The following is a 25,521-nucleotide window of genomic DNA, read 5'->3' as shown; positions in this document are numbered from 1 at the left end:
AACCAGCGACCATATGGGATCAAGGCGAGGACCTTAGCCACTAGGCCACGCTGCCAAGCCTGAGATGAATCTTAAAGGTAAACTTTTGCAGTCAGACAGGACTGGTTGAAGTAAAAATACTTAACATTGGTAACTTGATGTTGCTGATTTTTGGTTTTCTTCTCTCAAATAAGTGTCCACTTCTCACGATTGTTGTGAGGCCAAGAAGCAAGGAGTCTGCTGAGGGAAGCACTCAGTGGTGACCAATCTCATCAGCTCTTTGTGGTGGTGGGAACCAGATATTGCTCACTGTAAAATAAAAATTCTCTGAACTCTGGTTCTTGCAAAGAAAAGAAAAAGGCATGCTATTAAAACCTGTGGTGGGGGCCCGGCGGCGTGGCCTAGCGGCTAAAGTCCTCGCCTTGAAAGCCCCGGGATCCCATATGGGCGCCGGTTCTAATCCCGGCAGCTCCACTTCCCATCCAGCTCCCTGCTTGTGGCCTGGGAAAGCAGGAGAGGATGGCCCAATGCATTGGGACACTGCACCCGCGTGGGAGACCTGGAAGAGGTTCCAGGTTCCCGGCTTCGGATCGGCGCGCATCGGCCCGTTGCGGCTCACTTGGGGAGTGAATCATCGGACGGAAGATCTTCCTCTCTGTCTCTCCTCTGTATATATCTGGCTGTAATAAAATGAATAAATCTTAAAAAAAAAAAAAAAAACCTGTGGTGGGATTTAAAAAATGGCAAATGGGGTGAATTAGTGACACCCAGTGGCCATCTTCCAATACTGCATTCAAACATTACCAGCCCGAATGGAAGCCTGCAATTGTGTCTGGCTTTTTCCTAGCTTTTTTTTTTAAAGAAAGATGTCTGTTATTAATATCAGGTCCTCCCTGTCTCAATTTTTCACAGTAATATTCTTGTGGCTGGTCTTGCTGCAACACTACATCCCTACATAGGTGCTGGTTTGAGCTCTGGCAGCTCTGCTTCTGATCCAGCTTCTTGCTAATCTTCCTGAGAAAGTTACAGAGGATGACCCAAGTGCTTGGGACACCACACAAATGTGGAGAACCTGCAAGAAGCTCTGGGCTTCTCGCTTTGGCCTTGCCTCTCCGTAGCCATTACAGCCAACTGGTCAGTGAATCAGCAGGTGGAAGATCTTTCTCTCTCTGCTTCTGTCTCGTTATCTCTGTAACTCTTTCAAAATAAATAAGCAAAATTTTAAAAATATATCCTTATGACACTCAGCACTTGGGTAAATTAGTTTTATGTTCAATAATGTAAATCTATATTTTCTGTAATTTTCTATAAACTGTCAACTTTATAGTTTACACTGTGCTAAGATTTTTATAACCTTGATATAAATTACTAAACATGATAGCGTTTCATTGTTTTCTCTGAAAGTTGTTACTGACTTGTAAAACAAAAATGAAAAGGTGGCACATGGAAACATTTTGAAAATAGACTTTTGATTTTTGAGAAGATTTTAGGTTTACATCCTGTATTATTAATATATGATTATTAGGGTTTGACATCACTATGGTACATTTGTCATAATTGATGAACTGATATCCATATTAATTGACAGGCCATTTCATTCTGATGTTATTAGTGTCAGAATCACCCAGAAAGAGAGAGAAAGAGAGAGATTTGAAAATTATGAGAAAAAGAGCTCTCCTGAGCTGATTCATGCCCCAAATTCCTGGAATGGCCAAGGCTGGGCTGGGACAGAAGCTGGGAGTCACAAACTCAGTCTCCCAACTGGGCTCCAGGAACCCCGGGACTTGAGCCCTGGATGTTGCTCCCTAGCCTGCCGTGGTGGGAAGGTGGCGTCAGCTGCTGGAGCTGGGAATTGAAGCTGGCTTCTCTGACACAGCTTAACCAAAGTCCTAGCCGCCAAGCCAAAGGCCCGCCCAGGGAAATAAGGCTAATTTTAAGGGATTGGCTCCGGTGATGGTGGAAAGCCAGTGCTGGTGGACTGGGGAGCACTGGGAAGACTGCAGTTTGTGGCCAGAGGCCTTCCTGGGGCCAGACGGAGACTTTCTCCAGTGCGGGCTGACCTGTCCCTTTACCACCTGCGGGCTGTGCGTGCTCTCAGCGCTGAAGGTCACAGAGGGGAAATGCTGACTTCCTGTGTAGGAATCTCCTCGCTGTGTATTGTTTATACTGTATGGCTTCACTGGTGTGTGTGTGTGTGTGTGTGTGTGTGGTCTGTGTGTTTCGGGTTTTTAACCCCTAACCTGCGTATTCAGGATGCATCTTCAATCTCTCCCGTTTGGGACCTTCGGGCAGCTGCCGGTCACGCTGTTTTCCCGTGTTCCTTGACCACATCCCCATGCTTCGCTGGCTGTTGATTTGATAGCTCCTCGCTATGCGGCTCCGGGAGCGTCGGATGCTCTCTCAGCTCCAGCCCCAGTGTCAGCCTGGCGCCTGGGAAGGCCCGACCGGTGCGCGCCAGAGGCCGGGAGAGAGTGTGGGGTCACCACCCTGGGCACAGAAAAGGGAAGGGAGAGGGCCAGCGCCGACGGACTGACGGAGGGCTGGGAGCGGGGCGCGTGCCGGGCGGGACTGGGGAGCCAGGGGGCGGCGGCCGCGGAGGAGGGGGAGGAGGGAAGGGCGTGCGCGCAGGGGTCCGGAAGCGTCGCCCCGCTGGGGCTGCTCCGGGAAACTCGTCTTGGCTCGGCCAAGAGGGGAAGACTGTGTGCCCCGCGAGCAGACCCGGGGCGTCCCGCGAGCAGACCCGGGGCCGCGGGACCCCCTGGCGTGACTGCGAAGCCTGTGCGGCGCTGGTGCGGCGGAGCGCGCAGGGCTGGGCCGGCGGGGAGCCCAGGCCCCGGGGGCGCGGGGCCGCCCGGCCGCCGCCCGCCAGCTCGGGGCCTGCGCCGCCCGCCAGCCGCTGGAGGAGCCGGGAGTTCGGCGCGCGGGTCCGGCCCCGGGCCTGATTGTGATTGGGTAAGTCTCCATCCGGGAAGGGCAATGCAAGGGTTTCCTGGGCACTGTGCTGTGTGTGCGTGCGGTGTGCGTGATTTTCCCCAGCCTGCAAAACCGGGGTCCACCAGGCGAGTGTGTTGCTGACTCCATTCATGAAATCCCGGCGTGCTGACATCATCCGGGTCTCCCCGCGGAGGCTGTTCCTCGTGGCCGTGGTCGGCTTGCCTGGCAGCCCCCGGAACCTTGGGGGAAGCTGGCTCTTGCTGGGCTCAAACCGGGACAGTATGAGCGTCTTCTGTTGCAAGGAGTGGGCTTCGTGATGCCCGCCTCCCCTCACCCAGCCCGATCACCACCACCGGCCCCCGCAGTGGTCCCGCCAGGTGTGACCTACATCTAGAAAATCACCCCGCGTTTTAACCTGTTCAGAATATGTGGCTCCCCTAGACTGTGCTTCGAGATAGAACTGCACCGTGTTGAAAGCTATGGTTGCTTTATGCTCTGAATTTCTGAGCGCAATGTAGCAATGAAAAAATACTTTAAAAAATTTTTTTAAAGTACGATGAAAAAATAAAAATAGATCAGTGAGTCATCCTTGTGTCAGCAGGAATGGAGTGATTCACGGGATGGAGACACAGCCTCATCTCTGTGCACCAGTCGTGAGGGGGATGCGTCTGGTGGCTGCACTCTAACTCTACCCAGAATGAACAGAGGTGCCCTCGCCTCAGCAGGAGCTTGCACTCCAGGAGGGATGGACAGGAAAGACTGTAACATTGCCACGTGCCTGTGTGTTGTGTCCTAAGTGCTTCGTAAGCAATTCTGTCTCGCTTAAGGTCTCACATATGGGACATCACTATAGGTCTGTACACTTTCACGGACCACATGGAGGAGCTGGGAATTAGCGGGCATGAACCATGGTCAACATTGTGCCAAGCGGACAGAGAATCCAAAAGGATAAAGCGAGATGTAAAAGAGAAGAGGCCGAGTTTGTAGGCTCTGTTTCTAGTTTGCAATGTTAGTAGCTGGTGGCTCCAGGAGCGACACCCACGTCGATAGCCTGGGTGCCGGCACCTGCTCTGCGTGCTGTCTTCTTGGTGGCCAGGAGCTGCCACTTGGTTGCCACCAAAATTGTGTGGTCAGATTCCTCCGTTTTATTGCGCTGAACTCTGAAGCTCCAGACATGCCCCAGAAGGTGAGGAGCAGGGTGAGGCAGAGAAGAAAACGTCAGAGAGTGTGCAAGTTGGTGGTGTGTGAAAGGTTGCACTTAGACTAACCGCTGGGATCTCTGGGATCTTTGCCCTCGCCCCTTGTGTCTTTGGGAGCAGGAGTGCTGATCTTGGAGTGGGTATGGAATCACATATGGTGAAAACTAGTTCTTTCATGTTGTAAATAATTGTCTTCTTTGTTTGATAAGAACTCCCTAACAGTGCAGAAAAGGAGCATGTTTTCTGAAGGAAGGAATTATGTTCCTTGAAAACAAACTGGTATGAACTCATTAGTGGATCTAATACATAAGACATAACATGTCTTGTATGGCAAGTATTTTAAGTGCTACCTATAAAATGAATTTGATGTCAAGATCACCATAAGATATTAAAATGTCAAGAAGTTCTCACCTTGCATGCACCAGGATCCCATATGGGCACTAGTTCTAATCCTGGCAGCCCTGCTTCCCATCCAGCTCCCTGCTTGTGGCCTGGGAAAGCAGTCGAGGATGGCCCAAAGTCTTGGGACCCTGTACCCCCATGGGAGACCTGGAAGAGTCTCCTAGTTCCTGGGCTCCAGATCAGCACAGCTCCGGCCATGGTGGCCGCTTGGAGAGTGAATCACTGGATGGAAGATTTTCCTCTCTGTCTCTCTTCCTCTTTGTATATCTGACTTTCCAATAAGAATGAATAAATCTTTTTTAAAAATGCCAAAAAGAGATCGTGTGATACAAAATGCTCTGGCGAGCCTGAGGAAGCTATCAGAACACAGCACTTGTGCAGAGTAGACTATGGTGATAACAGTAATGAGTTGATGAATGGATTTATCTGGCACTGACTTTACCCATAGAGATGCTTGACACATTTTATCTGTTTTTAGTCTCTCCCACGCCCTGACCTCCCACCAAAAAACAAAAACAATCCCTGCTAATGTGCTAGTGCTACATGTGGCTTATCTTTGTAGTTTCAGTTGCCTGCGTCCGACCAAGTTCAAATATTAGACGGGAAAGTTCTGAGTAGCGTGATGAACTTTTGCACCCCGCCAGGACTTGAATCATCCTTTCGTCAAACCTATTCATGCTATGTGGCCTACCCACCTTAGCCACCGAGTCATCACTCTGTTTTACAGAGTCCCCCATCAGAGCATAACAGTGCTTGGTATTCAGGAAGACCTTACTTTGTTAAAGGTGTCCCAAATCAGGCATTTAACCTGTTGATTAAAAAACACAGGTCCCTTTCAGACCTGAGTTCGATTCCCAGCCCTGGCTCCTGATTACAGCTTCCTGCTGATGCAGACTCCGGGAAGCAGCCAGCGAGCCCTCAAGCCGATGGCTTTCTGCCACTGACATGGGAGATTTGCACTGGGTATCTGGCTCCTGGCTTCAGCATGGCCCAGCTCTTGCTGCTATGGGCATTTGGGGAGTGAAGCAGAGGGTGGAAGCTGTGTGTGTAAGTGTCTCAAATACAGTAAAACAAACACTAGAGAAAATAAGGGTACAACAGCAAACATATTGATGGGGACAGTTTTATTTATATTATTGCAATTGTCTTTTTAAAAATGATTTAATTGGTACAGTAACCGTGCACAAATGTGGGGTACAAGGTGACATTTAAAAACAGAAACAATGTTTTGTGAGCAGATCAGGGTGATGGGCTTATCCGGTCCTTAAAATATATCATCTCCTTGTACCAGCAACCTCTAAAAATCTTCTCCATCAGCTATTTTGGTAGATTGATTTGTTTATTTATAAGTCAGAATGAGAGAGAGACAGAGAGACAGAGAGAATATCTTCCATCCTCTGGTTCACTCACAAATGGTCTCAACAGCCAGAATGGGTCCACACTGGAAACCAGGAGACCAGAGCTACCCTAAGGTCTCCTACCTGGAGGCAGGAGCCCAGCCATGTGGACCATCTTCCTGGTGTTCTCAGGAGGGCTTGCAGGGAGATAGGTCAGAAGTGGGATAGCTGAAACAGAATGCCAACATTGCAGGTGGCAGCTTAATTTACTGTGCTGCTGTGCTGGCCCTTCTACCAGCTACTTTGAAATATACACCCCCCCCCCCAAAAAAAAAAAAAAAACCAAACAAATATACAACCAATTGTTAGCTTAGCTCTCATCTGGAGTTAATAGAATTTGGGTTATAGAACTTCACGAGTTATCCCTCACATATAATTGTACTCCTCTTTCTCTTAACCATGCCCTCTTTCCTCCCTCCTCCTCCACATAATTCCAGGGCATTATTCTACTCTCTCTACTTAAATGGATTTATTACTGGTTACTTTTGCTCATCTATGACCGTACCTAATTTGTACATCCAGCTTTATTGTGTGTAGTATACGAAGAAAGACAGTAGACAGAAGGTAAGGCAAAGTTCTCAGACAGTTTCAGGCATCTAGAAGGAGACTGGTAGGTAAGCTTATCCCCTGCCTCGCCCCTCGTCAGGATGAGGGAGGGACACTGTGCTGTCCCTGCCTTAGAGAGGCGGTTACCAAGTCCAGGGGAGAGGAAGTAACTTGCTCAGAGTGGGAGTAGTGGACCAAACTCTCACCAGCGTTAATAGTTAGACGTTGTGAGAGGTATCTTTTCATTAGTTTACCACATTAAGTTTTAATATTATTTCTCAGTAACATTACCTTATACTAAGAATTTTTTAATGTTCCAAACAGATCTTACTGATGTAATTTTATAGTTGATTGTTCATGATCTATTTTCTGTCGTGAGTATTTTTAGGTTTATATTAAAAACATAAAAAACAGCCAGGTGTTAATGATAAACAAAAGACGGTTTTAAAATAACCAAACAGGCCTAAAGATAGAGTAGTTCATTGGTGTAAAATCCTTCCTCTTAGATCCTTTCTGTAATACTCTTAGCTTCAGAATTCCTCAGTTTTCTTTGAAACACATAAGCAAGAAGGATAGGGAAAAAGACAATTCTATTATTCTCTTTAGTCAAAGACAAATCTATGAAAATCAATCTTTGTATACTAACTATACAATCTTTGTATACTAATTGTTTTAAAAATTCTCTTTATGGTACATCATATAGATATTTAACTAAGGGCAGAATTTATTCCATTTATAGTAAAATAATACAAACACTGAAATGTAAAGCATTAGGAACTGATTTAATTGAAAGCAACAGCAAAATACCTCTGATTTTTGCTGTCTGCTGTAGCATCATTATTAGAAATATTAAGTTGGAAGGCCTTTTTTGCCTAATTTATTACCAAATCTTAAGTTCATACATGTTTTATTTGTGTGGGCTTTTATAGCTCCCATAAAAGAGTAGAAGCTGTTTACTGCTACAGCACATTAGGAAGGTATTTTGACTGAGGGAAGTAAATGTTTTAAGAAGGTCACTGCAGGGACAACTTAATGATTAACATGAGCTGTGCTGGACCACTTAGGTTTAATCCTTAAAAAAGTAAATACTTCTTCTGCTTTAGTTATCCATTATGTTCTAATACTCTCAGACTCTCTAAAGCTCAGAACTCATGGGATGGAGTTGGGTGTTTGTGTGACTTCTTAGTGATTCCACAGAATTTGAGATGTTTCAGAACTAATGTGGGATGTGGGAGGATGTGCTAGAGGGACCTGGTCGGGGGTGAGGAGAACACAAAGCCCAGGCTGGCTTTGGCCCTGAAGGAAGCTGTGGTTAACCTGCTGTTGATGGTGTGGGGCACTTCCCTGCTCTGGCTGCGTCACAGGAGCTGCTGCTGTTTTCAGTGTGTGTGAAGATACTTTTAGGTTAATGGAAACCTTCACTCTGAGGCCTGGGAAAAGTGGGTGTGAGTGTGGATGCGTGTGGGTGTGGGTGTGTGGGGGGGTAAATGTGAGTATAGATGTGAATGGGAGTGTGAGTTTGGTTGTGGATGTGAATGGGTGTGAGTGTGAGTGTGAGCATGGCTGGGTGTGAGTGAATGTGAGTGTGATATGTGAGTGTGGGTGTGTGTGCTCCCATGTTACGAGAGTGCTGCCTGAAAAGAGGAACTTCTTCATGCAAAAGGCTATTTAAAAAGTCTTAGTTAAACTGTATGGTTACATTTGGGAGACTTTTCCTGTGTTGTTGTTTTCAGAAGAGGACTGTCAGAAGGCTCTAGGAGGCCCGCTTGTCCTGTGAGGAACAAAGATCCTTTACCGCCACGCTTTACAAGAAATGTGCAGAGAGCCATTGATGGATTCACTTGGTAAGACCTGACACCTCTGAGTGCCCCCTCCGAAACTGCCCCCCACCAGTGCAAGAAGCAGTCCGTGAGTAGCCATGACTTTCTAGAAGCAAAGGGAAGTTGCATTTGTAAGCTCAGAAAACATGTGGCATTGAGGAGATATTTTAAAAATTAACGTACTATGCCATGAGCAAGCTTGTGAGTGTTCAATAACAAAGCGAAGCAGGCAGAGAAGGAAGGTCCCCAACGGGTGTCACCTTTACCCTGCGAACGCTGTTTCTGTTGCTTGCCTTCTCCGGTACAGTGAGTCCCCATCGTCCCAGTCCTCTGGCGGGAGCCGCGCACCCACGGAGGCCCACGACCCTTGGCCTGCCTCTGCCTCACGCAGCTCTACCACCGACTTTTCCACCGAGAGGAGCTCAGTGTGTTCTTGGAGAGATGATGTAGGTTTCAGAATATTTTAGATAATCTTCTGACTGTAATTTGTAATGAAGCATTGCTTTCTTACGTACAAAAACCTTTCTCCCAATTATAAAAGTATTATCTATTGCATATGTGTGTGTAAAGGCATTTGTTACATGTTACATGTAATACTTTTAGAATATCAGAATATTATTCTCATTCTCTTAGCCTGGAGTCCTAACTGCTGATGATCATTTTTCCCATATCCCCAAATGCCACCCGTGTCATACATGCCTTCTTGTTTGGCATCAATGACAGGAAACTCAGGACAGACTCTGGTCATCAAGAACTCAAATAACAGACACATTTCAGAAAAAGAAAACATTGAAACATCACCATGAGGATTAGAGAATTCCTCCCAAATATTTTGTTACTTCCACTCTTGTTTCTTTGTGGGACAGGATTCTTAGCTGTGTGAGCTTTCAGTCTTTACTTAAAGCCCACCTAAGGCTTTTGCTGAGAACCCAGCTGACACCACATTCTGTCCCTGTGTCTCCCGTCATTCCCTTGAGGATCCTGGGAGAACCTTTTCATGAAACATCTGCTCAGGGAGGATCGCTGACCACGGCACCTGGGGTGTTCTCCTTCACTCCCTTGGTTGTGGCCTCTGTTCCTCTGCTCTGCTAGTAGGAATGGGAAGCAAGAAGACCTGTGAGGGGATAGAGTAACTCAGAGAACTGCTAGACAACCAACCCACAACCTGCTCAGTGATGACCAGTAGCTCCTCTTCCCCACAATGAAGGGGCATCCGCTCCCCAGGTCTCTCCCCATGGGAAAAGCTGAGAGCCATTGCTTCATGCCTATTCTTTCATTACAGATTTTCATGGCATGACTAGGGAGATTCTTAGGACTTCATTTGTAAAATTCAGAATACCTCAGGTCTTCCAATTGCTTTCCATCAACATTTTAAATGTTGCGTATACTTTTGGAAGAGAAGCTCTAGCAAAAGCAACATAAGATGCCCAGCCATCCAATCCTGTCCTAAGAGACAGTTTTCCCATCATTTGCATTGTGAAAGACATAATTCAATTTGGCTATAAGCTGGGAACCTATTATTTTTATTAAAAGGCAGATTTACAGAGAGAAGGACAGACATAGATAAAGGTCTTCCATCTATCGTTTTATTCTCCCATAACCGCAATGGCTAGAGCTGAGCCAATCCAAAGCCAGGAGCCAGAAGCCAGGAGCTTCTCCTGGGTTTCCCGAGTGGGTGTGCAGGGTCCCAAGGACTTGGACCCTCCTCCACTGCTTTCCTGTGCTGTAAGCAAAGAGCTGGATGGGAAGTGGAACAGCTGGACACAAACTGGGGCCCATATGAGATACTGGAGCTTGGAGGTGGAGGATTAGCCTGTGTTGAGCCACAGTGCCAGTCCCTATCTAGTTTATTTTCAGATTCAGAGAGGAACTAACAGAGAAAATAATCAGTTACTAGCATTCTGTGAAAGCCAACCTGAATTGACCATTTCTCTTTGACGTTGTTGCTTTGAGTTGAAGATTAGTTTTCAGATTTGCACACTCCTAGAAGAAAATGTGTCCGGAGTGCTTCCCTAGGAGGCCCATGCACAGTGTGGGTTCTTCCCATCACAGCTTGTTTGTGTTCTCTTCTGTTCCAGTAAGAGGAATAGCAATGCCACCTTCCCACAGAGACCGTTCCGGAGAGAACTTTCTCATTTACAATGCACTGCAGCAATAGTCCCAAAACCTTTTAAGGTCACACAGAAAAATTTAATACTCACCCAATAACCACATCTCTTAGGGTAAAATAACCAAGGGATTTTAAGTTTTATGTTTCATTGGTTAAAAGGCTAATAGCCCTTTCTGCATAAGTAATTTGCTCTTTCATAGTGTCGTCATATATGAAATAGTTTGTATGATCTTGCAGGTGTGTTTAGGTATCTCAGCTTTCAATTTTGTAACTAGACTCTTGTTTCTGTCTTAGGAATTTGACAGGGCAAATGCACAGAAGGTGCAGCAGTTATTCTGGGAGGTCGAGGAAATGCTGTTCGAAGGGAAGGTGACCCTTCAGACCCAGAATCTGTTGGCTGAATGCAGTGAGTGGGCACGAAGGTCCCTGCATCTGAGGTAGGGCTGTCCCTCCTGGAAATCCCACGGGGCGCTGCCAGAGCTACCCAGCCTTGCTCTGAATTGAATGCAATCAACACAGTTTAAATGTGCTGGCCCAGGCAAACGACACCACCATCCTCTATGCAGAATCAACACCCTTTGTTATTACTTCGACTGAGGAGGTAGGGAGGCATCCCCACATTCGAGTGTCTGCCATTTCTGAGAGGCAAAGCTGGCTCGTCCTCAGGAACACACACCATTCACAGCAAATGTAGGAAAGCAGAAGTAATCTTTAGCCATCACCTGCAATGGTATCTGGGAAACAAGTGTCTTATGAGAACATGCCCAGGCTCCAAGGGTGAGCATCATTAAGTGCTGAATGACAGGCAAATTGTGCTGACTCATCATTTGTCGTTTTTCTCCTGAAGATGAAGACTATGGATGGAATATGAAGGAAAGATTTTCTTTCTTTGGTTGCTGAACCACCTTCCCCAGGGAAAAGTCTGTCTCAGTGTCTTATGTCATATTTGGGCAGGACACTCATTTAGACAGTTCCCCTGGTCACCTCAAAATTGGCAATTACTTTGACTACTGTTTTTTTCCCTTTTCACTCTATAATTAGCACCTTGCTTCTAAGAATATAGTATGTCTGCTAAGTGTTCATTGAGAGTGCCCATTTTTTTTTCTGGAAGTAGGGCCCTTGTGCTCAGTCCTCTCACTACGGTCTTACATAGCGGGGATAAAGGAGGAGGGAAGGTGGCAAATGAAGAGACGGGAGGGAACAGAAGCCAAGCAGACACACCTGCATCCATTATGTGCACACTTACTGCCCTCGATAGGTGGCGCCTTGTCCGTGCCTGAGCTGCCTGAGGCTAGCACACATGATCTCTAAGCCATTCCTGTGACCTGCAAGGAAGCTGTAATTCAATTTTGTACATGCAGAACAAACAAATGAAATCATTGGCCTGGAAACCTGAGACCTCCGCTTCCAAACCTCTGGTCAGAGGTTACACAGCAGGCTGTCTGGCTTTCTCAACACTTGTGCTTTTGCTACCGTGACACTATTCACGAACCCATGCACACCTTGTCCTGTCACACACACACACACACACACACACCTTCAAAACATTCTTGTCATCTGTTTTTAAAAATCTTTCCCCTGACTGAACAAACGTCTACAACTTGCATGTGTTTATTATTTTTCTAATTAAAACAACGTGGCAGCTTCTGCATTATTTTTCCCTGCAGAGTATTAGGAAGACAACTTATCTTGCCGACTGATGAAGGGTTCCAACATTTCCAGGGCAGTGTGCCTTGTTGGCCAAATCACAGGCCCTTGCCAGATGTCTCCCAGCGCAACAGCAGCATCAGAGAGTATGTTCATATTTGCTTCTTTCTTTCTTCTTCTTTTTTTAAAGATGCATTTATTTTTTATTTATTTTTTTAAAGATTTATTATTATTGGAAAGCCGGATATACAGAGAAGAGGAGAGACAGAGAGGAAGATCTTCCATCCGATGTTTCACTCCCCAAGTGAGCCGCAACGGGCCGGTGCTGCCCGATCCGATGCCGGGAACCAGGAACCTCTTCCGGGTCTCCCATGCAGGTGCAGGGTCCCAATGCATTGGGCTGTCCTCAACTGCTTTCCCAGGCCACAAGCAGGGAGCTGGATGGGAAGTGGAGCTGCCGGGATTAGAACCGGCGCCCATATGGGATCCCGGCGCATTCAAGGCGAGGACTTTAGCCGCTAGGCCATGCCGCCGGGCCCAAGATGCACTTATTTTTATTGGAAAGGCAGATATACAGAGAGGAGGAGAGACAGAGAGGAAGATCTTCTGTCTGATGATTCACTCCCCAAGTGACCACTATGGCCAAAACTGAGCCAGTCTGAAGCCAGGAGCCCGGAGACTCTTCCAGGTCTCCCACATGGGTGCAGGGTCCCAAGGCTTTGGGCCATCCTTGACTGCTTTTTCCTAGACCATAGGCAGGGAACTGGATGGGAAGCAGGGCTGCCAGGACATGAACTGGTGCCCATATGAGATTCCAGCATGTGCAAGGTAAGGACTTAAGCCAGTCGGCCACCGTGCTGGGCCCCATAATTGCTCATTTCAAAAACCATTTTATATTGGCATGTAGTTGTACTTTTTATGTGTTTGTCACATCCATGAGCCTTGGCTCTTCTAAGTTGTGAGTTTACATTCCAATGAAGGGCAGGTATAAAAATTTTTTTCGTAAGATGCTTCTGACTCTAAATGGGCAAGTGTAGATCCATGTCTGTGCATTCATATAAATATGTGAAATCCATGTGGACTACACACATGTGTGCATGCAGAAGTGAACTGTAACTTTTGTAGCCAAAAAAAAAATACCAATTCTATTTTGTTTTCTTTGACCAACAAGGTTTAGTAAATCATTGTATACAATTCACACATAGTTGGAACCAGACCACGACATTGTTTCCTTAAGGCAAAAAATGATACAAAATCATAATACTATAGGTTGTAAGAAGTGGTGAAATTCTTAGTGTGTTAAAATGTGTTTCAGGATATGTGTCAAGTGTAGTAGGAATACTTACCGGTTTTTTACTTTCCAGGTAGTTTAAGGACCATCACAATGTTAAAAACCTTGTAATCTTGAAGTTCTACAGACTCCCTCTTCCCCCCTATAGGCTATGCATCTCGGGCTCTCAAATCATCCCTACGGCACTCTCAGCCTCTGCCTTGCCAGGCCCCGATGGCACAAGGGCTGCTGACCCAAGGGCATACCCATCCCTGGAAGAAGAGGTGTATGACATGGAGGGAAAGATGGAAGAGTATTTCGCTTTTGACAGAAGAGAAGAGTAAATGGGTTTTCTTTTATACTAACTGCATAGTGAAATGATAATGTAGTTGAGGTTCAGCTTTATTATATGTTTATTTAGTGTTTTGTACATTGTTTACTTCAAGTTTTTAGATTTCTAGCCAGAAGTGTGTATACTAGAGTGCCGCTTTTCTTTCTTTCTGACAGTAAAGCAAAAATATCAGAGTTCCCTTCAGCATGCTTTCAAGATGACAAGGCTAACACTAGCCCCACGCTGAGGGTCTTCAGGTTCCCTTGATCTGACTACCCAAGAAGACAAATGGAAAAGTCCAGACTTTGTACTATTTTGTCCTTAGATGGGAACCGCACATTTAAAAATTGTGCCAAAATAAGCGTGGAAATCTTTCATTCACAAAGATTGAAATCCTACCAAACATCTTTTCTGACTGCAGAGGTATGGAGACAGAAATGTATCACAGGAGGAAAACTGGAAAAGTTACATATGGGAAGAAATTCAACAACATACTCTTGAACAACCAATGATTCAAAAAAGAAATCAAAGGACTCTTGAGACAAATGAAAATGAAATCGCAACATATCAAAATATATGGGACATAAGCAGAGCAGCCCTAAGAGGGAAATTCCTAAGAGTAAATCCCTACACTAAAAATCTCAAACAGCTCAACTTTACACAAAAAGAGCATGGAAGCTTAAACTTAGTACAAAGGAAGAGATTACAAGGATCATAGTTGAAATACATATTATTCTTAGAAATATGTGTGTAAATGTACCTAGATGATTCGATAGATAGATGCTCATTTTTACTCTAACCATTGTTCCTTTTAGTAATGGGAAGGGGTTTTTATCCTTAGTGGCGATGAGCGTCTTGAACGGAACCCGGCTCACCGTGGAGAGAAACGACATAAACACGGGCTGCCTCCGGTGTCTCCTCATGACTGCATTAAAGATGCCGTGGTGGCAGAAGTGTTTGACCATGTCTGGACAGGTGTGATAAAGATATTGGAAGAGCTCATTAGGAAAAACTGGGAAGCCACACTCACAGGTACTTACTGTAGATTTTGAGGTGATGAGAAGGAAGGCTGCCACTGTTCCTCAGCTCTGGGCCTTCCCCTCAACCCCCCCAGGCTCTCGGTGAATGTGCCTGATGGGAAAAGAGGAGATTTTACATTTTTAATTACAAGTAATCTTGAAACACTTCTGAAGAATGGTATTACTTTTTGAGTTAAAAAAAAATAATACAGATACATTCTGAGCAAAACTACAGAAGTAACACAAGAAAGAGCTAGATGTCATGTGTTTTTGTTGTGGGGAAAAAAAAGATAATAAAAACATACCTAACCAATTTACGATAATGGAATATTTGTTTTCAGTTGTTCATGACCTATTTGGTAAGGCAAAGTGTAAAGGTAGTTTTGCAGTCATTTCATTTCCACTTGTGAAAAGTCTCCAAACTGCTTAAGCAGCAATGAATCATGAAAGTATCTCTGGTGGCACTGAAAACTAGTAACAAATTTGTACAAAAAAGCAATAATCATGTTAATGTAAATGTTGTTGTTTCTGTAGCTAAACGTGGGTAGGGCTTTTATCAAACACTGAGAATCTGTATTGTTCTGCTGTCCACTGTTTGCACCTCACGGAAGTGAGGATCATGCCATCTAGTTCTCCCCAGGGACCTGTGTTATGCCTATGTCTATGGCAGTATTCGTTTGCCACTGGCCCTAGCGTGGATTCATGGCATTTCGGGATCAGATTTTGCCTTGAAAGAGTGAACTGTAAGTGTTTGTGTGAGACAGTCTGATGTCTCTCGCCATATACCTTTTTCTGTTGACACAGAAGTTAAGAAACAGAAGCAAAAATTGAAGGCAGCTGAACATCGATCTCCACATGCCCTCGTTGCCCGTGTTGGCACTGACGCGTCAAGTGTTCCCCCCTCCAGAAGTTCTGAAAGCCACAGCCTACCCCTGGCTCCCCAGCCTACCCCGCCACAGGTAGATGCTGCCTTTCTGTCTTTGTGCTTCTTGCCTTGGGTTGTCAAGACTGTTATTAAACCCTATGTTCACGATACGTGGGTCTATTTGTCATGAAGACTAAAATGTAATGTGATGTTAAATGATACATTCAGTATGGTGCAAATTTAAAATTCAAAATGTCACACAAAGTGTAAGCTATGAAAAACTATGCAGGAATTCCAAATTTTTGAACCAAAATAAATATTTAATTTCACTTTCATGACTCTTGAAGAATTCGTATACACATACACATGTGCATAAAGACAATATAGTCAGTATAGAGAACATGAGAAATTGAGAGTTAGACCAAGATTACAAATTTGTGGCCTGTCAACCACCATTATCTCTGTGATCTCAAATTAGACGGGAGGAAATGAGAATGAAAAGATTTAAAATAGTACCTAATTAATGTTTGTAATTACATGCTTTAACTCATAAATGCTCAGAAGAAAAATATCAGACCTTTCATAAAATAGAATAACACATGATGAAACCTTAAATGATAGGTAAGATTTGTTAAACAAAGGAAAAAAGGATGAGGTAAAAATGTGTGGCTAGTATTTAAGCAAATAAGCAGGATATGTTTGAAAGACTGAAAGGACACGGGTCTAAATAGGGTCTGTGGTTAGGGGAGCATTTGGGTAAAACAGACTCTGCTTTATTATCTGGTGTAAGGACCTTACAGTAAAGCCATCTGCATTTTTCCTACTCTAAAGAAACCTAGAATTGATACCTGGTTACTTTGTTTTGTGGTGTTTTAGACTGCTCTGGTAATTCAGTGCATTGTTCCCATTCTGTTAAATATGCAGTATGAATCTCAGAAACATGGGGCTTCTATCTGTGAAATGTAGTCCCTTTGTTGAATTTCCCTCACATTAGTTCACTTGAGGGTGCTAAGCTAACTATTTCCAAAAGCACGGCTCATTGGAATGGCAGTAGATGTTTTCAGTTTTGATTTTCAATTTTTTTTTCCTCAGATTCATCGCTTCTGCAACACTTTGTGTAGTGATTTGGATGGTGTGATGACAATTCAAGCAAAACCACTTCAGCACAGACCTCCTTATTTGGCGGACAGAACCCAGTACGTGTACGATTCTCTCAGCCTCTTCCTAGGACTGAAAACTGGTGCCCTGCAGAGTACCAGGACCCCATGCAATCCTATGCTGCACAGGGGCCAGAGCCCAGCCCAAGGTGGGACACAGCCAGTGTGTAAAAGCAGATGTTTCCAATCTCAACCAGAGAACAGTACCTGCTATGTCTTAGGTTGAGGGAGATGAGAACAGGGGAAGGTAGCCAGGAACCTCTAATATTGTTGGGTTTCCCATTTCATTACACACAAAGGGAAATATTTGATTCTTCATTCAAATGGAAATGGAATGATAGTCTATATCCAATCAACAGTGCTGGATACTGTCCAGATAGTGTATAGCCAGCACAATGAAAGGACTCCCTGTTCCCACAGCAACGACATGGGAATTCTTAAATGGATTCCTCTCTCCAGGAACGAACAAGAAGACAAGCCAACAGGTGTGCTTTCCTCTGCACGGCACCGGCTGGGACGGATATCAGATCCTCGCGGATTTTCGACTCCTGCCAAGAAAGCACCAGTGCACAGGAGGTTGCCTTCACTGACTGCAGACTCACAGAGAATAAAGACCCCCAATGTGTACAGTGATGGAGTTCTCAGGGGAACAAAGCTGTAAGTCTTGTGGGTCTCGTGGTATACTAAAGGTCATGTGGGATAAAGATATTTGTCAGTGAAGGTTGATGGATTACTCCAGATGAAGCATCTTCTGTCACAAATGTGGATGCTTTTCTGATGATTTCCTTTAAGCATTTCTTTTTTTTTTTTTTTTTTTAAAGATTTATTTTTATTACAAAGTCAGATATACAGAGAGGAGGAGAGACAGAGAGGAAGATCTTCCGTCCGATGTTTCACTCCCCAAGTGAGCCGCAACAGGCCTGTGCGCGCTGATCCGATGCTGGGAACCAGGAACCTCTTCCAGGTCTCCCACGCAGGTGCAGGGTCCCAATGCATTGGGCCGTCCTCGACTGCTTTCCCAGGCCACAAGCAGGGAGCTGGATGGGAAGTGGAGCTGTCGGGATTCCTTTGAGCATTTCACATTAATTCTAGCCTGGTAGTATACATGGCTGTGTGTAGGAATAGGAGCCAAGCAGTGTACTGATAATTTTAAATTACAAAATTGATGCTTGTTTACAGAGAGGTTTATATAAAATAGTGTGTATAAAGTACTATGAAGCTAAAGGGGCTGCTTCTGTATCTGTTAACTTTTATTTAGCTTCTTTTAAAGCATTGCTGATTGGTTGGTTGATTGATTTGAGAGAGAGAGAAGTGGAGGACAGAGAGAGTCCACTCAATGATTTATTGCCCGTGTAGCCACAATAACCAGGCCTGGGTCAGGCTGAAGCCAGGAACCTGGAACTCCAATTACATATCCCACATAGGAACTCCAATTACATATCCCACATAGGGTGAGAGTGGGAAAGACAGGGACATAAGCACTTGGACCATCTTCTGCTGCCTTCCCAGGCACATTGGCAGGGGCTGTATTGAGATGAAGCAGCCAAAACTCATCATATGGATGCTAACATCACAGGCAGTGGCTTAATCCACTGTGCTATAATGCTTGCTCCTTGTTGAAGTTCTTTTTCTTTCATTCTGTGTTGGGGTAGCAGAAGCTTCGGACCTTAGGGATTAACCTGAAATCACTGTCTGTTAGAAAGGTACTTGTCTCCTTAGTCATTGTATGATTCAGAAGCTTTCCAGAGAAGTTAACTACAATGTTACACAATACTTAGGTTAATAATAACAGCTAGATTTTATTGATTGCTTTCCTCATTATGAGCATGTAGAAAATAAATCTCATTTGTCATTTTATTTTATTCCCCATTCCTAACTTTTGAGTTAGTGTTCATATTAACCCAATTCTGAGATGAGGACGTGAAATTGAAAGACGTAGAACAGCTTGCCAGAGATCATTCCACCAAGGAAAGGCAGTGGGACACCCCTGGTGCTCCCTGGCTTTAGTGTGCACCCTGAACTATGTGCCACAGGCTGTCCACAGGAAGTGTGAGAGCCATTGGAGGGCTGAAGTATAGGATTCTCCCTCCCTAACTGGAGTTTCAAGAGTGAGTGACTGCCAACACTCAGTCAGAAGCTGAACTTTTTCAAGATCATCCAAGCACCCCTTTTAGCCTTTTGATAGGGCAGATTTTTCACAATCTGAGAGTGGTATTTCCAGCTACATTTACAACTGTTCCATAAGCTCTTTCAAGATAACCTCTGTTCCTTCCTTTCCGTGGCCACTTCCTGCTCCACGACCAAGCTTCTTCCATCAGAAGAAATGGTCAGTGTTCCATTCTCTACATTATTATTTCTCCCCTAATCTTCTGCCCACCAGTGCTCATAATTGTCATGCTGGAGTCCTTTCCCAGTTGCTTCCCAATCCAAGGAATTTAAATTCCAAAGATTCAATGTGCCTCTACCTGTAGAGCTGTCCCTTACAAATACAAGTGAAAAAAAATGTGTTGCCCCACAGAATCTGTTTTTGCTTCACTGCAATAGACTGTATCTTCTTCATTCACTGCAGTAGACAGTGTCCTCTAAACTATGAACAGAAGTCAAAGCTCTCTTGCATGCCTATTGCATAGAAATATTGAAAATACAGTTGTTAATAAATTTATTAATTTTGTGTAGAATTGCATCTTTCCCTTTATTTCCATTGCATTTTCCCTAACGCTGCATTATCTTACCATCATGAAAGGTGACACTTTCTCATATACTTTTGTTCTCTAATTACTGCGTGTGTTTTCATCCTGTTTCCAATAAAGTGTCAGCCCTTTAAAAGAAGGATGTAGATCTGTGATTCCTCCTATGTTCTGTCCAGTCCCCACCCTACATGAGCAGGTTACAAGCCTTGTGAAATCAGGAGAATGGACTGGAACTGGGCGGCTCCCACCTCCCTTGTGTCTTCCTGAAACTCAGCTTGTGCTGCCTCAGCTTGGCTGTTGGAGGGCAGAATGTGAGGAATGGCTCCGATGCGAAGCTGCTGCCTAGGATCTGTGCTGTTCTCTCCACACCCCGGTGTTCAGTCACTTTCCCTTGTGTTTACAGGCCAACAGGAGTAGACCGTGTAGCCACTCCTCCAATTCAAACCTCCTGCAACAGGTTACCTCCAATAGGCTCAGAAACGGGGGAGCAGCACACAGCAATTCCTGGATCGCGCCCGGTTTCTGTAAGACAGATTTCTTTATCTTTAAGTGTGCCATTTAGATAGTGTGCTGGACATGAGATAAGGAAAAATAATGTTGCACGGCTGAATGAGGCAGTAATGTAACAATGACCCTGAAGAGCTATATTCCAAATGATGATATAATCTGCCTCTAGAAAGTAGGTGACTTGTGAGAATTTACAGAGAAAAAGGGTTAACAGAGAATTTTGTGAAATAAAATCAGGGTTTTAGCTAAGGCCAGGTGTCAAGGAAGTATCTGAAGGTCAGGCTAGGGTGGCAAGGGAAACAATGGAGACGCTAGGTTAAGAGGCAGGCAGAGCACATGTTTGGATCCTGCCATGCAAACTCTGTAGTATTTGGTTCAAGTTACAGTAAACTCCCTGAATCTTAGTTCCTCTGTTATAAAAGGAAAAAAATTCAGTGAATTCTTATGTAGATTAAATTAATCCCTGCAGATTAAACAGTGCCTGGCACGAATTAGGAGCCCAGGGGGCTATGACACTTGTTTTTACAGTTAAGCTTGACCATGTTTGTTGCAATGCAGAGGCAGTGCCTACTTCACTCAAGCTCATCTCAATGAGGAATCTGCCGAAGGTCTGGGGAAGGTATGCTGCTAGGAGCACGTGCAGCCGGGTTCCCCAGACGTCAGTGACCCCTTACTTCATTCTGTTACACACACCAAGAGTCAATTTCCTGAAACACGAAAGGAGCTCTGTTGTGGCACCATGGAGGCCTCAAGAGACGAGCTTTGCTTTTGCCTTGCTGTTGCCAAGCTCAGCTTTAGCACTGCTTCCTAGAAGGCAGGGGTTTCACAGCTTTCATGTTCAACCTTCCAAAGAAATAATAACAATAAAAAAAGGTACTGACCACGTGGAAAGGTCTGATGCTTTACACACATACAATCTCATTTCTATTCTTATTTTATATTAAGAATATGATGTGGCCAAATTTTTTCATTCTTTTTAACCTACTAATGCACTACCATTTGATCAAGTTTAACAACGTAATTACATAATCAAAATATATTTAGAGTCATTCATAGACTTTACACATAGCTGAATCTAGATAAAAGTTTTCAGAGAGTAAGTGAATGAGTAGAGGGGTGAAAATTTGAAGCATATTTGGAGTTTCATCATTTTAAGGATTTCATTTCTTATAAACAAAAGCACTCTGTCTTTCATCTAGTGCAGAGGAAGGCATCCACAGAACCGCGTGCTCAGCGCCATGCCTGTCAGCATGGAACGGTCACCTCTTCGAGAAAGAACCATGACCCTGGAGCGGCTCTCAAGACCCAGCACCACCCACACATTCCGCGTAAGTTCTCTGCTCACTGTCAGCATTATTTTTAGAAAAATTTTAATGCTCTGTTTATTTACCATTTATTTTGGAAGTCAGAGTTAAAGAGAGTGGATAGATAGAGAGTGGATTTCCACTTGCTGGTTCACTCCCCAGATAGCTACGATGGCCAGTGCTGGGCCAGGCTAAAGCCAGGATCCTGGAGGTTCCTCTTGGTCTCCCATGTGGATACAGGACCTCAGTCACTTGCACTGTCTTCTGCTTTCCCAGGTGCATTTGATGGAGCTGGATGGGGAGTGGAGCAGTCAGGACATGAAATGTCCATATGGGATGCTGGCATCCCAGGCAACAGCTTTACTTGTGACACAACTCTGGTCCCTAAAACTGATCAAATAAAGCTCATTCTTCATTTTATTTCCCTCCCAGCAGTCAGATATGCCTCGAAAAGGTTCATTGACATCGATGGAATTTGCCCGTCATACGTGGACAGGTCAAAGTATTTTGACAGGTCAGCTTTTTCTACCTTTGAAGAAAATGATGAAATTTGTGAAAGTGAAACTGAGGATTATCTTAGGCTGTTAGAACTGTCTTGACCAGGTAGAAGGAAATGGCAAGTTTATTACTTAAAAATCACAAATTATTTGTTACAATATGAAATGTCAAGAATGTTTCAGTGTTTTAAGGGAAATGTCTATTGTATTATAATTACAAAAATAAGTGAAGAAAAATGTTGTATAACACATATTGATCATTATGTCTATATCAGCCCTTCTGTAGTATAGGGTTAGCCTTTTAAAATTTCATGCTATTCTAACAGCTTTAGGTTGCTGTGCTTTTTGTTGCTTTTCCTCTTGTATGTTCCTGATAGTGTTACATGTCCTTGTCAATGACAATGGTACTTTCTCAAAAAGGGCAACTGTGGTACATTACCTTTAACATAATTGTAGTTGGTTGTGGAGTATGGGAAACAGGCCCCCAAGTTTGTTTATCAGTCAAGAATGATAAGCCAGAAAAATACTCACTCGTGTACCAGGATTTGCAAAACAAGAATGTTTTGATCTGTGCCCAAAGAACATTCAGACATCTGGGCAGATGAAAAGGGCTATCTGAAGAGTTGTGGGCAGAACCACCAAGTTCCATATTGAGGGAGGTTTCAGGGAAGTCACAACAGAGGACTGGGCTATGAGTTGATTTTGTATTTGCACTCTGAAGTCTACCACATGCCACACAAGCCTACATATTAGAAAACACCCTTCCTTTTTCTTGAGTTCCTAATGTAGGAATCTGAGTACGTCCTGGATTGTGCAAGAATGAAATTAAAATGTCTTGTTTATTTCTGAAAGTACCATCTACATGTAATGTAGAAAACACTCCTTTGATATTTTCATAGAAATTAATGTATGGCTGGTGTTTCAGGTTCACAGTATCTGCCAAAATCTTTTCAAAGGACAACTTTGATTTCAAGAAAGAGATTTCAAGTGGCATCATGATGTGGGACCTCCCCATTTCCATGACCTGCACTGGCTTTTGCAAAGCCTCAGCACTTCATCCATCACGTGAACAATGGAGGAACCAGTATTATGCTGTGTATCTGTGTGTCTGACAGTCTGAGATGTGAGAGAAAAACCAATAAATCACTTTAACGGTGAACATTGTGTTGTCAAGAGAATAAAAGACCCATTCACCTTCATCCCTGAAAGCATTCCTACTGTTCTCTAGGCTTTGTTCCAAGAACCTTCACATGTGTTTAAATTCCATCACCTTGTCAATTGTACACAACACACACATAAATAGTGAGTGTATATACACACTAATTAGTATAGGATTACTGTGTACTTTGCCTTATTGCTTGTCTCATTCTATAAATAATTCCCAAGTACTAGTCAGTGACACAGCACTCCTTCTTTAACAACCAGCCACATTTGAGACAATATGGCAGTTTGATAAAATGCTGTTTATGACAAATTTCAGGTATCCTTTAAACATAATACTTTACTCATGAACCTCTTTAAGAAATGTCAGTGGCTAATTCTCCCAAGCAAATTTGTTTTACTAGCTTTTATTTTCAACTTTATGCAATTCATTTAAAAATACTCCACTTTGATTGTTGTTTATAGCTGAACATAAAAAGAGATGAAATTAAAAATTATGCTAATGTCAGTCCTTAGATCCATTAAAACATCTCTAATTAACCTTTTTATAAAATTCAACCTAATTTTCGCCAACCCTAAATAAAAATGTTTTACACATGCATATCTGTATATTATACAAATGTATGGTGAATCATTTTCTGACGTATTTCTGGCTGTAGGGAAAGGACATCATTCCCTACTAACAGAAGTCTGAAGAAGGAAGTGTTTTGAGGATGGATTCAGTACTATCCTTTATCACAGAGCAAGAAAACAGAGTTGGCCCCAGAGCCTTGTCTTCATTTCTCTTTCGTTTTCTCCATCTTCCAACCCATGGAACAGGACAGGACATAGAAATAGATGTGCACTTGTCTTGTGAATGCCCACAGGGCCTAACTAGGGAATATTTCCAACGTTGAGCTTCCCATGCAAATCAAACCTAAATAATTTGAGTATTTTCTAAATTGTTGCTGATTATTACCTTTGGAAACTAAACAATGTGAGTCTGAATGTAGCAGTTAATAAAGTTGAAGACTTTCTAGTCCTACAAGTGGCCGCGCACTCTGTGGCCTGTTGTTACAGCTATTGGAGATGTTTACCATGTTACTCTGGATTTAATTTGAGGGCATGCATTTTATGTTAGTTTCTAAAAACCATCCAATTTCCTCCCTACTTAGCACAAACTTAGAAGGGAAAAAGGCTAAAATGCCACCCAAATGTACATGATAGATGTGTGTCCAAGAGAAATTATTTTTTATTAGACAATCTCTAAGAATAGTTTATGGTAGTTTCATTTTCTTTGACCTCATAGGTTTGGAAATAAAATTTGTAAAATACTAGTTACATACATTTGCAAAATTTCCTTAACAAATAGAACCAAGCACAGTGATCTTGACTGTAACATCCAGATAATTAGATCAGAAGATGAACCACATATCAGAGATTATCATACAAAGTTGATTTTGACATTGGTGGTCACGATGACTTTCTTTTCCCATAGCACTTACATTTTTTACACCTGAACTTAAGATAGATCTTATTTTATTTATAAGTTAAAGGAGATTTAGATAGAGATTGGTAAATAATGTTCATGTAAAGGTGGTGCTTTAAAACCAACTAGGTAAAAATTTAGGGAAAAAATTTATTTACACAATAATCTACCTTGATAAAGGGGCGTTGGAGTTCTGTCTTAAAAACTGGAAAAAAAATCAAATTACTTCTGAGACCAATATTCAAATTCAGGTTAGTGGACACATTAATACATTGTTTAGTTTTTTGAATTTAAAGAAGAAAGATTTTAAAAATAATCTAAGAAAGTAGAAATTATAAACTTTATAGATTTTGTAACTTTAATATAAAAATAAACTATCTATGCTGATGTTTTGATCTAGAATGGAATTTCTATATCGAGAAGTACATTTTTATAGGATAAGTCATTTGTTTACTATATATTTATGTTATTGTTTTATTATTATGAATTATTGTTCAGGTCCTCTCATTCTTAAATTTTTAATAAATTTTAATATGTTATTTTTTACACAGCCAGCTTTTTCCAATGATATTTGTTTTTTTGTTTTTTTTTTTTTTATGTATAATCCTTTTTATTGTATTGTTGTTGACAATCTTTACATAGTTAACTATAGTTGAAGGAAAATCAAGAAAGAGAAGGAAAAAAAAAAAAAAAGGTTCAGGGGGATAGGGAGGTGGGCAATGCTATTATGTCCATATTGTTTCCATCATGTATCTGAGGTAAAAGGGGATATTGAGGGAGAAGCCCCACCCGGTTTCCCGCCCACCCCAAGTCCCATATGTGGGGCGTGCTCTGAGATATGTGCTCAAGTGGAGTTAATAGTTCTCCAGTTATGAGTCACTGCCAGTTTCGCTCGATGAGGTGGTCCACTGATTGATATGGTCCATCATGAAGTCTCCATTTGTCCCATATTTCGCTGCCAACATGTAGCTGAGATGAATGATTGTCCTATTCTGTCTTCTGTCTTTTCTTGGTTAGAATTCTGAGTCCAGCAGTTCAAGTGGGGAGATCTCCAAAGATACTTTGAGGTATTCCCAGACCAGATTCTTGTATGTTCTAGCAAGCACAGGGCCCGGCACAGTCCATCACCCTGATCAGCTGGTGGTTGCAATTGCTGTGTTGGTTCTGTTTTCAGTCCCGAGTTGCACTGGAACCAATGGGTGTTGCAGTCCAGTCTGG

General features: G+C 43.3%; 1 protein-coding gene across 2 annotated transcripts; it reads left to right on the top strand.

Moving 5' to 3' along the window:
- The first annotated feature begins 2,759 nt into the window (after nucleotides 1-2,759).
- On the top strand, nucleotides 2,760-22,898 carry FAM149A (family with sequence similarity 149 member A). 2 transcript variants are annotated; one of them, XM_058669897.1, is made up of 14 exons: nucleotides 2,760-2,931; nucleotides 8,191-8,301; nucleotides 8,585-8,723; nucleotides 10,682-10,824; nucleotides 12,055-12,180; nucleotides 13,474-13,644; nucleotides 14,477-14,667; nucleotides 15,459-15,613; nucleotides 16,612-16,715; nucleotides 17,136-17,333; nucleotides 19,770-19,890; nucleotides 21,073-21,201; nucleotides 21,613-21,691; nucleotides 22,600-22,898. In XM_058669897.1, exons 4-14 carry the CDS (start codon nucleotides 10,739-10,741, stop codon nucleotides 22,671-22,673), a joined length of 1,434 nt encoding a protein of 477 aa, XP_058525880.1. In that variant the 5' UTR covers nucleotides 2,760-2,931; nucleotides 8,191-8,301; nucleotides 8,585-8,723; nucleotides 10,682-10,738; the 3' UTR covers nucleotides 22,674-22,898. The 2 variants fall into 2 exon arrangements, with proteins under 2 accessions (XP_058525880.1, XP_058525879.1); XM_058669896.1 differs by having other exon boundaries at nucleotides 21,610-21,691; nucleotides 22,600-22,896.
- The last annotated feature ends 2,623 nt before the right edge of the window (nucleotides 22,899-25,521 follow it).

Source organism: Ochotona princeps, chromosome 11 (assembly GCF_030435755.1).
Source record: "Ochotona princeps isolate mOchPri1 chromosome 11, mOchPri1.hap1, whole genome shotgun sequence".
In the NCBI taxonomy this organism is placed as follows: domain Eukaryota; kingdom Metazoa; phylum Chordata; class Mammalia; order Lagomorpha; family Ochotonidae; genus Ochotona; species Ochotona princeps.
Note: the sequence above shows the minus strand (reverse complement) of the source record. Positions and strands in the feature narration are given on the sequence as shown.